Genomic DNA, 12,810 nt, shown 5'->3' with positions numbered 1-12,810 from the left:
CTCTATCAGCTCCTCACTCCCCTAAGTTCCCTGTGCTGCAGCCGCCCAGCAGGCTATCAATCAGCAGTTCAGCTGTCCCTCCCCCAACGGCCATGTGCTGCTCCTGCCCTCTGTCTTGGAGCTGTTTGCAGTGCAGGGGAAGGGGGGGGGGGGCTAATGTCAGGCTGTCCCCCTCCCCCTTGCTCCTGCACCCCACTTACCCCTTCTCCATATAGAGCAGGGAGGGGATATGGATAGAGAGAGCTTGGGGCAGCAGCTGCTGTCTTAACTTCCTGATCCACTTAAAAAGACAATGCACTTAAGAGTGGGTCAGCTTAAAGGGGCAGTGTGCATCTCTCTCTCTCTCTCCCACACACAAGGTGTGTGTCTGTCTTTGTCTGCTATGCTTTCTCCCCTCTCCTCCAATCCGGCTGCCTTGTAGAGTGAGAGGCTACATTAACAACAATGTGTTAACCCTTGAGGACTCAGCCCGAGTGCTAGTTCATTCCCTGGGAAATATTCCACCCTCTAACTTCACCACCTCAACCAAGCTTCACAATCATCATAGCTGTGAACAGTATTAAATTGTTTGTTTAAAACTTATACTGTCTGTATATCTATATAATATTTAGTTTTTTTGTCTGGTGAAAAAAAATTTCCCTGGAACCTAACCCCTCCCCCACCCCCTTTACATTAATTCTTATGGGGAAATTGGATTCACTTAACATCGTTTCGCTTAAAGTCACATTTTTCAGGAACATAACTACAACTTTAAGCGAGGAGTTACTGTAGTTACCATGGTGTATATACTGGTTACTGAAACAATAAGCCATATGGACAGTGATGACAGTTCTCCCAGTGTTGTTCCATCTCATTCAGAAGCAAGCTTTGGTTATCTGATTAGAGGAGAAAAATGCACCCTGCTATGAAGAATATGCCTAGGCCCCATGTGGACAATCCTGATCAGCTGAAGGGGAGGGATATGGGACCTTAACTGAAATCGGTGAGCAAACACTGAGGAGAACTATGAAGTTGAAACAAATTGGCATTTTATATTCCCCACGGCCAACTCCCCCAGTTTTTGTTCACTTTCATTCTGGTCCCCCAATTCCTTTAAAAAAAAATAAAATAAAAAAATACACCAAACCAAAAGGTAATGCTAGAATTCTACCTCTAGAGTACTCACTGTAAATACTAATAGGAAATTGTGGAACAGCCTCTGTCCCATGTGAGCACACAGTCCCATCTTTTGGTAGTGGTACAAAGAGTCCATAAATCATAGCTTCTACCTTTTCCATGGTTCTTTGAAACCATGAAACTGAAGCAAATTGGTGTTACACATATAATGCCAGTTTGTTTCAGCTTCACATTTCCCCCCCGTTTTGCTCAGTCTTTCATTCCAGCTGCTCAGCACTTTTGCAAGTTAAAAGAGTCCCAGGGAAGATGGATTAGTGGGCAGCTAGTAGACGAGGTGGACAAAAGTACAATAAATGTATCATGTGGCTCTGCATTGTGTCACATGGATAGTAGCAGATAGGAGTTGGAGTGGGGTGCTAACAGTTAGAGGAGTGCTCTCTTGTGAGAGATGAGGGAAATCTTAATTTCAAGTAAAACTCTTTTCAAGTTTTCTAGATACAAAAATTCAAGCCTGTTCTATTTACTTCTTTGTAGTTATTGCAACCTATTTTCCTTGTCAGTGTTTGTGGAAATTGATCTAAATTTCAGTGTGTGTGAGACATCTGGTGTTAATTTCTGTATTTTTAAAGCTTTAAGTCTCATTCCCAGCACCCCAATGTAAAGTATTTTGCTGGGATTCTGTACTGAATTTACAGGCCTGGAAACAGAGAGCCTCTGTTTACCCATAGAACCAATATAGTATGTGCACAGCAGTCCAAGTTTGCTAGTGTCATAAGTCTCTTTCCCAGGGAATACCTTTGAGATTGAGAGAGTAGACCAGTCTTCATGGTATGTCAGTCTTTGGGTATCAGACAGCACTTAAAAGCAAGGAAAAGGCTATTGTAAGGAAATTAATATTGTAAATCTTCCACTGCCGATATAGGGCCAGATTTTGATACCCTTCCTTATAATTAATCCTGTTTATTATGGTAGTGTGTAAGGGCCAACCAAGAATGGGGCCACATTGTGCTAGACACCACACAAATACTGTAGTAGGTGGTCCCCACCCCAAAGACTTCACAGTCTAAGTATACAAGACAGACACAAGGTGGGGAAAGAGGTAGAACACACAAGCAGAATGAACAATGTGATGGCTGCAAATGTCATGTTAGTTCCAGTTATTTTTTTGAAGGGTAAGTATAGTTAGGAGGGGTTCAGATAAATGAAAAGAAAAAGATAGGAACAGGGCTGGGGAGCGGAGGGTACGAGGGGCAGGTGTGCAGTGAAGCTGAGATGTGAAGGCTGAGAAAGGAGGGGGAAGGTTGGAGCAAACAGCCAGTCAGCACAAAGCACAACAAGTACCCACAATACGTAGCATCTTACCCCTCAAAGAGTTCCAATGACTTCATTGAGACAACTTGTAAAGTAAGGTGCTACTCAGCAGGAGTGGACGGGACAAGTTGCTGGTCTTTAATTAATACATTCTTAAGAAGTATAAAGAAATATACATTTTGTCCCAGGATTACACCCTTAACTCTGACTTGAAATAAATGCTGTGTTTTCTTAGTGGTTTCAAAATAGCAACACAGCAAAAAACAACCTGAATAGGACATCTAAAAAGAATGTGACCACTGGTGACACAATATTGATTAGCCTCAAATGCAAGGCTACATAACATACATAATTTCACTTCGTATTGATATTATACACTTTCCTAGCAAGCCACCTATGCAACACTAATATTAAGGGACAGCAATTTGACTATTTTACCAAAACCAAAAAAAACCCCAGCAATTCAGAAATACCTTAACTAATATTTCCCATAGTTACAGTTAAGATTGTTGTTGTAAAATTGGGGGCTGTGTAAGATTTACACCATGTCCTTAATGTATTCATTTATTTGCTTTTTTGCTTTAATCTACTTCTGTATCTGAGGACACTGGGGAGAACAGCTAGTGTGCTTTAGCAGGGTCCACATGGACACCTAGTGCCTGGCAAGCTAGTGCGGGGTAGATTTACACTCCATTTTGCCACAAACTGGAGCATGTTCATGTAGAAAAGCCCTATATGTTTTGTGTTGTCATTTAGCAACTAAATTAAAAAAAAAAACCTGAAGTTTTATTGTCGTGTGTTTTGGAATTGTATGGTTTATTATTGCCGCTAATGAAAAGTTAAATGTAGTTTTAATTCTCAAGCCCTATAAGTCTACATTTTCAATATTAGCTTTATGGCTTTATTTCATCTGTAGTACGTTTTCTGAGTATTTATTGTGCATTTTGTATATAAGTCACTTTCATGGGCTCTCTTACATATGCACAGTATATGGTATTACATGACACTACTCATACCTTTTGTTAAAAAATGTTTTATATTGTATTTGAGAAGTAGTATGTGATCATATCATTAGACTACATTGCATGCAAATGAGGACACAGTTAATGTTGTGTGCTGAATCTTAATTTTGGCATTTCCTGACTCTTGTTTACTTAATTATACAGTTTAAACTAGGGGTAGGCAACTTATGGCATGCGTGCCGAAGGCGGCACGTGAGCTGATTTTTCAGTGGCACTCACACTGCCTGGGTCCTGGCCACGTCCAGGGGGTGGGGAGCTCTGCATTTTAATTTAATTTTAAATGAAGCTTCTTAAACATTTTAAAAACCTTTTTTACTTTATATACAACAATAGTTTAGTTATATATTATAGACTTATAGAAAGAGGCCTTCTAAAAACATTAAAATGTATTACTGGCACTCGAAACCTTAAATTAGAATGAATAAATGAAGACTCGGCACACCACTTCTGAAAGGTTGCCGACCCCTGGTCTAAACAGTGTAATTATTTCACCTGGTACAAAGTGCAGCTTCCCACGGGCATGTCAGAAAACTGGGCTGAGCTAAAAGGTGTTCACATTAATTTTCCTTTAAGGACTGAAATTCTTTGAATTGTGGTAATCATAATTATGGTAGCCAGCTCTGTCATTTTTGGCTCTTGGTCATAAAAAGCCAATTCTGTAACTAGTTAATTAAAAAAAAAAAAAGTTGGTTTCTTTACTGCATAAACCAGGGGAAGCCCAGATATGTTGTCTCTGTTATTCCCCAAAGGTGAAATTGGCATTAGATGCTTTGTTTGACCTTGTGCACCCCTTCCACAGTAAGGTAAATTTTCCATGTCTGTAGATTGAAATATTTAGTCTTTAAATCCATGCTAATCTGGGAATTTAGTATGGTATGCCAACTCTTGTTACAACAGTAGATTGTGTTCGGAATATTTCAAGTTAACCTGTAATACTTCTGTCTGTGTCCTACAGCACACTATCGGAAATGGTGTCAAGATAATCAGTTACAAATGTACAATGGTAGCTTCTTTAATAATGTATTTTCTTTTTTTAAAATAGGGCAAACCTCCTTATGCTGCTTCAGCAGAAGAAGTGGCCAAAGAACTTAAGTCAAAATCAGAGGAATCTAAATCCTCAATTGTGTCTTCAGATGGATCCCTGGCTGAAAATGGAGTAGTGAATGAGGAGAAGCCAGCTTCCCAGATGAATGGGAATACGGGAGACGTCAGGGGTTCCAACCAGTCTGAAAGTGCCTTGAGTAATGACTCTAAAATGTGCAATACAAATCCTCACTTAAATGCACTAAATGCAGACAGTGTTTGCCATAAAGATGATACTCTTGAGGCTGCTGTCTTAAAAAAAGAAGAGTAAACTTATTTTTTATAGAGGGTGAAGGATGTTGGGAAGGGTCAGGATTAGGAATATCTGGAAAGAAAGAGAGCCTACAGTTACGTACATTTTTTCCTTTCCGTAAGAGAAAAATGAGGACTTTGGAAATTCGGATCCCTCTTTGATGTCAGAGATTTAAACAACACATTTTTAGTTTTAACCAGTTGTAGTCAAAATGCTACAATAAAACAAAAAAGAAAGAGAATGAAGAGCATTTGACTCCCGCACTTAAAATGAAGTATACATAAAGTTTAAACTGGTTATGACAAAAGCTTGTAGTTTTGTTTCTTGAAATATAAGGAAAACAAATTTTGGCAGTCTTTAAGTATATATAGCTTAAAATATAATTTTTAGTACTTGGCACCATATGTATGCCATTATATTTGATTTTGCATTACTGTGTCACAATAAAGCTTTCTTTAAGGCTTTGATTTCATGATTATGGGGGTAAAAAGGCACAACCACAGTTTTTCTTTCTTAAATTTCATCACCGTTGATGTGGTTCTTTTGTGTTAAAATGTGCAAACTATTGAAACTAAAAATTATAGAATAATATTGCAGTTCTGCTGATTTTAAATATACATCATACATACTTTACAAGGAAGTTAAATGGAGATAAACTTGAAATCATAGAAGATACAAATGACCTTTCAAAATAAACACAATGTGTTCTGAAACTTTTTGTGACTAATACCATGCATCCGTGATCAATGAACTATGTGGTTTTGAATCAGACGTAGACCATTAGTACTACTATTTGAGCTAAACTTCTGCATGGTTCATGATTTTTAAAGTGTGTAGTTAATATTATGCATGTTATTGTCCTCTTTCTTCCATTCTTACAAGTACTGTGCCCATTTGCAAAACAAAAAGCTAATAATCAGTAATAGTCCTATAAAAGATGTTAACTATGTTTAGTCATTGACTGATCTTGCTCTAACCTTAAAATTTTGTGATTATTGACCTCTGTTGCATTTATTCTAAAACTTAAAAAAAAAAAATTATCTAGCCGTTTTTTGAATATCAACGTTACCCTGGTGTACTCATTGCTGTATGCATTATTGTTCTCTGTTGCTGTTTTATGCCTTCATATTAGCAAATATGAAATTCTGTGAAAAACAAAAAAAACAAAAAAAGCTTTGATCTTCAAAAAATACCCCCTTCTGTAGCAGGAAACAAATGGCTTGTTCTTGAGAACTTTCCCATCAAGAATTTAGTATAAGCAAATATACCTGTATCATTTTGATGTTTTTGTTAGTGTTTCCAAACTTAATGTACTTCAAAATCAGAATCATTTCTTTATATTCGTTTTCATATAATTCTCCTGATGCTCTTCATCACACATTAGTGATCAGAAATGAGGTGTAATTCCCCATTCCCTGCCCGCAAGAGCTAAGTAGGTATCTTAATGTAAGTTGAAGGGAGTTCTGCCCCAACTCATGGATTGTGCAAGAATGAACTACTGTTGGGTTTGATTGGTTGTAGATGGATTGTGGTGTGGTGTATTTGAAGGCTATTGAATGCAACTTACAATGCTTAATAAAAATCTTTATTCTTTTAGTATAAAATAATGTATGCCTTTTTTATTGTCATATAGACCTTTAATTAAACATATTGTGAATAAGTTGACATGATCTCCTACTAGCAGGTAGAGACAGGAAGCAAAGCATTTTGTCATCATCCTTATGTAGGGGGATGTCGCCCTTGATGAGAAAAATGCTCAGTCCTAATTGTTTTGTTGAACAATGCAGATTTTATGACTTGGTTAGTAAGTTGCAAGTGTTCAACTTAACTGTTGAAGGCAGCTACAAAAATATAATTGGTCTGAAATTTGAGGGGGGGAGGTATATTTTCTCTGAAATATGACATAAGTTAGTCAGCAAGGCCTCCAATTCAAGGCCCTGCAGACAGAGAGAATTAAAAAATGCAGTAAATAACAAATTGAGAAGCAAAATTATTATTGTTGTGGTTACTTTAGAAAGTGCTGTATTTTTTATTAGCAAAAATGGATGAAATATTGAAAAGCAGAATTTCAGAAGCTAAGGTGCTAGAATCTTCCCAAGGAGAAGCTTTTTATTCCCAAAAGAAATGGTGCCCTGTGACTTGTTCTGGTTCTCTGCAAATTGAACAAAAAACAAAGAAAAATCAAATTCTATGTGACTTCTCTGGCAAACATAATCCCTTCTCTCAGCCCCCAGAACTGACTTGGGTTCTTTGATCTTCAGGGTGCCTCACTAGCTGTGGTTTTTGCCTTATGGAGAGGCTTATGATGAGTGGCAACAATGTTAGGGTGAAAGCAGTACCCTGGATATTCACCAAGTTCTTGTTAGGGCTTGCCTACACAGGCTCCTGTTGGTTTAGCTTAAACCCCTGGCCAAAGCAACATAAGCTAACCCAAAAAAGGCACCCTAATTCTGGAATAAGAACATCTGCATGGGGTTACACCAGTATAACCATAAATTGACCCCTTAGCTTATACTACTATAACTTTCCAGCACAGACAAACCCTTAGTGGCTGCTGCTTCTCTCCAAAACATATCTATTGTTTTATTTTCTTATATGAGCACCTAGAGGCCCTGATAGAGCATGATACACAGGTGACAGGCCCTGCCTTGAGGATTTCACAGTCTGAATAGACAACACTTATGCAGGGTGAGAGAAGGGAAGTATTCTCTCAGTTTTAGAGTTGACCATGCCCAGCTTACACACACACAGGTGTTAAATCCTGTCTTAAAACTAAGGCTGTGTCTACACTATGGACCTTGTAGCGGCACAGGTGTACTGCTGCAGCTGCACCGCTGTAAGGGCTTCCGTATAGCTGCTCTATACCTGCGGGAGAGCTCTCTTCTGCCCAGCATAATTAAACCATCCCCAATGAGCGGCGGAGAGTGTCTCCTGCCAACATAGCGCTGTCAGTGAAACTTGCATCAGTCTGAGGTGTGTTGGTTTTTTTCATACCCCTGACTGACAAGAATGTTGCCAGCAGAAGTGCTAGTGTAGACAAAGCCTTAGTGATGTTTTTAAAATGTGTTAATTAAAGCATTTAGCCAACAGTTTTAAAAGTCAGCCATTTTCCTAGTCTAGACAGGGTATATATAAGACGGGGATTGGCAACCTTTGGCACACAGCCCACCAGAGTAAGCCCCCTGGTGGGCCAGGCTGGTTTGTTTACCTGCTGCATCCGCAGGTTCGGATGATCGTGGCTCCCATGCTGCTCCAGGCCAATGGGGGCTGCAGGAAGTGGCGGCCAGCACATCCCTCGGCCCATGCCGCTTCCTACAGCCCCCATTGGCCAGTGGGAGCCGCGAACGGCTAAACCTGCGGACGCGGCATGTAAACAAACCGGCCTGGCCCACCAAGGGGCTTATCCTGGCGGGCCAAATGCCAAAGGTTGCCAATCTCTGATATAAGACCTGGACCTGTATCATAGCCCTATTGTGCTGCATCTCTACCACAGCAAACAACTCTTCCCAGCAGCTCTGCTCTGAGCTCAAGTATTCAGGCTACTGACCATTGAATTTTATTGGCAATCCTCCCTTCGCTGTTGTCCTGTCCCGTATTTCTGCTGGCAGTCCGTATACCCATTGTCCTGTCCCTCCTTATTTCTCTCTGCTGGCAGTCCGTGTGCAGACTAGTTGATGTTGCAATCAGAATACTGCACCCTGGGTCAAAGTGTGGTATCTTAGCCAAAAATATAGGCCACCCTTTGTCTCAGAGTGAAGGGGCTGAAGCCAGTTTCTTGCCATGTGTGGCTGTCATTGGTGAGTACCCAGTCAAGTCCAACAGAGAGCAGAAAACCCCCCAGTGAGAATGTGTTCATGGACAGTGGTAGGACTTGTGGGGTGTGTGGTCAGGCTGGAGTTTTTCTTTCTTCTCCGTGGTGAGATTAGGAATACCAAGACTGTCCCTGTCCATAAGTAGGCATAGATGTTGTTCTGTAATGTGTGTGTGCTCTGTCTATGTAACCCATCTTGTTTTTATGGGCAACTAAGACATCATTACCCCCCTTCAGAATGGAAGCCAAAGTGAGAGAGTGTCTTCCCTGCACAACAGTGTGATTTATACACAGAGATTTATACATAGAGATAACTGTCTTGAGTTCTCTCCCAATGCACAATCCTAGTGGAGACAAGGCATAGGTAGATTCTACCTTGAAAGAGCTGGTCGAGGTGAGCCCTGTAATTCCTCCCTGGGGTTGACTTCAACAACAAAGTTGAGGAAGAAACTACAGATTATATGTTCGTGTAGCTAACTCAATTTTTAAAACACACCTTTTGATTTTATTTTTTGAGTAAAGTCAGAGCCCTAACGACTCTTAATTTTCAGGCAATTAACATGTAAAATGAGACAAGGTGGGTGAGGTAATACCTGTTATTAGAACAACTGTGGGTGAAAGAGACAAGCTTTGGAGCTACAGAGAGGTCTTCTTCAGTTCACTTTGTCTTTTTTCCTGACAGAGGTTGGTCCTAATATCCTGGGATCACCATAGCTACAACAAGGCTACTGCTAGCATGTAAAATGTTTCTCTTGGAAGTGTTAAGCTGTAGCAAGTGATGGAGCCTGCCTATAAGAAGCAATAAAGCAACAGGGGTCCTTGAATGATCTGCCTGGAGTGAACTTTGTTGCCTTAGCTGCCCCTCTGCCTTTTTGTTCTTTATTTGTAGAATTAGTTGCTAATCATTTTAACTGTGGTGTTAACTTTCTAATAATCTGTCTAGGTTCCAGTTAATGCATTGTTATATCCAATGTTTCATGAGCCAGGTGAATAATTACTGATAATAGGGCAGATTTAGGGCCTTCAGTAAACCTTGTTGTGTACTGAAGGGCTCAGGCTTAAATGGGTGAATTTGAAGGGGTCACACATTTGTGGAGAGCGCTGATTCTGGAAGGATAATACTGATACCTACCACTTGTATATTGTAGCAATTTTCATCCATAGAGCTCATACAGTACTGTACCTACAAAGGTAAGCTTTATTATTTCCATTTTACAGATGGCAAAACTCAGGGACAGAGACTAAGTGACTTGACATGTGATTCAGCAAGAGAGTGTTAGAGCTGTGAGTAGTCTCTCTCCCGCCTGACTCCCAGTCTAATGCACTAGGGTATTCAGGAAAATCCTGTCTTTTCTCCCACAGCTCACAGTTGTGTTTAAATTACATCATTTGATTAGATTTTGAAGATATTAGTTTGTCTCAACCTTAGCTATATTGTACTACTGCCCAGGCCCCCTTATAATAAAAGTGGATTTCTGTAATGCTTTGCAATGTATTATAGGGTCGTTGTAGCACTAACACAGACATCAGCTTGGGGGATGCTTCAGTCCTCAGATAACGCTCTGCAACTGTTCCTAGAATTCTGTCTGCAGAGAGCCCTTGGCTATAGTATAGAAGATACTTTCCCTGGTGGGCAGGGTTTGTTTGCTCTCCAGGGTTGTAGTAAAGAGGAGTCTCATGGGTGTATTTTAGTGTAATTTAATATGTATGTGTGATGTGGGTGATAGACTTTTGGGGGTGGGGGAGAAGCAGGGAAGTCTTGCTGCTCTAGTGATGGGCACTGTTTTACAAATACCTGTATGTATATCTATATGGCCTTCTTGATAAGTACAGTGAGAAAATTGTATGCAAGTTTTTCCACAGCTAGCGATCCTTACAGAGTGTGGTTACTAAGGCATGAGCTAAATCCCAGCCCCTGGGGTAAAAGGAGTTGATAGTACTTCATGATATGTTTGCTGAGACAGAACCCTTGAGCTCCACTGCTGATGCTTCACTGCTAGACTGGGAATCGGGAGACCAGCGGTGAAATCCTGGCCCTATTGAAGTCAATGAGTGTTTTGCTTTTGATTTCAGTGAGGCCCTGAATTGTGTTCCGGACTCTCACTGACCTGCTGTGTGACCTTGGACAAGCCTCTTCCCCTCTTGGTGCCTGTCTCTCCCTTCTGCCCCTTGTCTGTTTTGTGCATGTAGATTGTCAGTTTGTGACAGGGACTGCCTCATTCTGTGTTTTTCTACAGCCCCTAGTGTGATGGGACCCTAGTCATGGCTGAGGGCTCTAGGTGCTACTGTAATGTAAATTAATAATTAGAACAAGGAAGAGCTTCTTGCATTAAATGTGCACTATACATCCTTAAAAGACAGTTCCTCAAATAATAGATATTGGTTAAATCTGCATGGTGCCTTTTGATGTGCTCACTGGTAACTGTTTGCTTAATTCTTCTTCTCAGCTTTTTTATTGTGTGCATTGCTCTTCTCCCCTTTGGATGCAGCATTGCTCCCTAGAGGTTTCTGTGCCCCCCCCCCCTTTTTTTTTTGGTCCTCCTTATCTGATACATGATGCTGCTTAATCTGTCCTGAGGGCTAAATCCTTATTAAATCAGTGTAGCGATGTATAGTTGCAGAAGGTGTGACAGCTGGAAAGAAAGTTAAAGAAAAAAAGTTGAGCGTTTAATGAGGCAGAAGGGAAAGAGAGAGCTTTTCTACCAGAAGCAACCTTCTGTTCCCATCAGCAAGGGGACATTCTGCCCATGGAGTCCACAGAACCCACTTCCCTCTTTGCTGCCTTGTCGTCCTGAAATAGGAGCATCTTTGTTTTGATCTTAAGAACCTCATGGGAAGAAACATTCTTGTTTGATTACTGTGGAGATGTCACTTTCTTGCTGAGTTTAACTGAAACCTAGCAGCAAAGCAGTTTGCTTCACCAACCTGAAAATACGATGACAGTAAAACCTCTTTGGGTGGATAGATTGCCTTGCTCCCCATCCAAGTTGGACACAGGTGTGTCTAGCTAACTCTGAGACATTGGGGTAGTGAAAATGTGGCTTAAACAGGAAAGGAACAGAAGGATCAAGTTTTACTAACTGGTGCTTCATGGAAGACCTCTGACAGATTACAGTGAATCAGAAGCAGTGAGATTCTGCTAGAACAGGACTTGGACAGCTTACATTGACTGACCAGGAGCTAGAGGGATGATGGAATGAAGTTTGACACAAGAGGAGAGGGGATGTCTGAAGATACTGAGAGAGATGACTGGTGCAGAGGAACTGCTTCCCATGGTGACAGTAGTGTGACAGCCTAGCTTAGGTTGGGTGTTGGGAGCAGAAGGAATAAGTGCATGTTAGTAGGTTTCACTGGATAGTATATTTCAGTTGCCACTTTTCACTGAACAGAGGCACCCTTTATTGATTTTTAACTTTAAAACCCCGCTCTCTGCAAAGAAATAAATTATTTCTGACTACTTCACAGGAAGAGAATTTACAATGAAGTGGAGAGGGTGGAAGCAACCACTCTATGGCAAACTGAGAAGGCACATTGGATGGATACACAAGAGGTAAGCATTTTTGTTGTTGTTAACAGACATATGCAGATAAAGGAGACTTCAAAACAAAACTCTCTAATGCCAGTTCACTGGGGATTTCAATTCCCCTGATAAGGAAAAGCGTAAGGAATGAGCAAAGGTGCATAGTTCTGAAGATAAATACTACAGGATGTTAACCAGCAAGATCAGAAATTGTTTTGGGCTTGTTTCTAGAGACCCAGCTAAGTACTGTATAAAATGATAAAGCTGGTGAATGTGTAGGCCCACTTGTCATATGAAATGCTTACAGTGCATGTGGGATTTTGCAGCCCAATCCAGGAGTGGTGAAAGAATGTCACAACGGTTAAGCAAAGGTCAGTGAATATACTGTAGAAAAACAGGGACTTATTAAACTGGAAACACTTTAATTATGTCATTGTATAGCTATTTTATTATAAAAATCTGACTCCTTATGGCACTAAATAGATGCCATCAAAGTCTGCCTTGCAATCTGATAGATGGAGAGCGCTTACATGGGCGCCTGTGCAGAATTTCTGAATGGCCACGTGTCCTTTGCTCCTTCATTCACTGCCAGTGTGAAAAAGCTAAAGGGGGCAAAGGGATGGATCTGTGTCTCTGGGAAGCTGTAGGGTGGAATGTTAGAGTCCAGAGTCTCAGTGACACGGGGAAAGAATTC

At 40.6% G+C, this 12,810-nt stretch overlaps 1 protein-coding gene across 4 annotated transcripts in view; it reads left to right on the top strand.

Moving 5' to 3' along the window:
* FAM120A (family with sequence similarity 120A) overlaps positions 1-6,001 on the top strand; it is a 181,472-nt gene extending 175,471 nt beyond the window's left edge. For 3 of the 4 annotated variants that reach the window (XM_039547166.1, XM_039547164.1, XM_039547163.1), the window contains one exon: positions 4,492-6,001. In XM_039547166.1, coding sequence (XP_039403100.1) covers positions 4,492-4,803 — 312 coding nt within the window. In that variant the 3' untranslated portion in view covers positions 4,804-6,001. The remainder of the gene's footprint in view (positions 1-4,491) is intronic. The other variant, XM_039547165.1, reaches the window with a different exon arrangement.
* Positions 6,002-12,810: the final 6,809 nt, after the last annotated feature.

The sequence above is a fragment of the Mauremys reevesii genome, linkage group 7 (genome assembly GCF_016161935.1).
Source record: "Mauremys reevesii isolate NIE-2019 linkage group 7, ASM1616193v1, whole genome shotgun sequence".
Classification (NCBI taxonomy): Eukaryota; Metazoa; Chordata; order Testudines; family Geoemydidae; genus Mauremys; species Mauremys reevesii.
The sequence above is the reverse complement of the archived record's forward strand: the minus strand, read 5'-3'. Positions and strand labels throughout refer to the sequence as shown.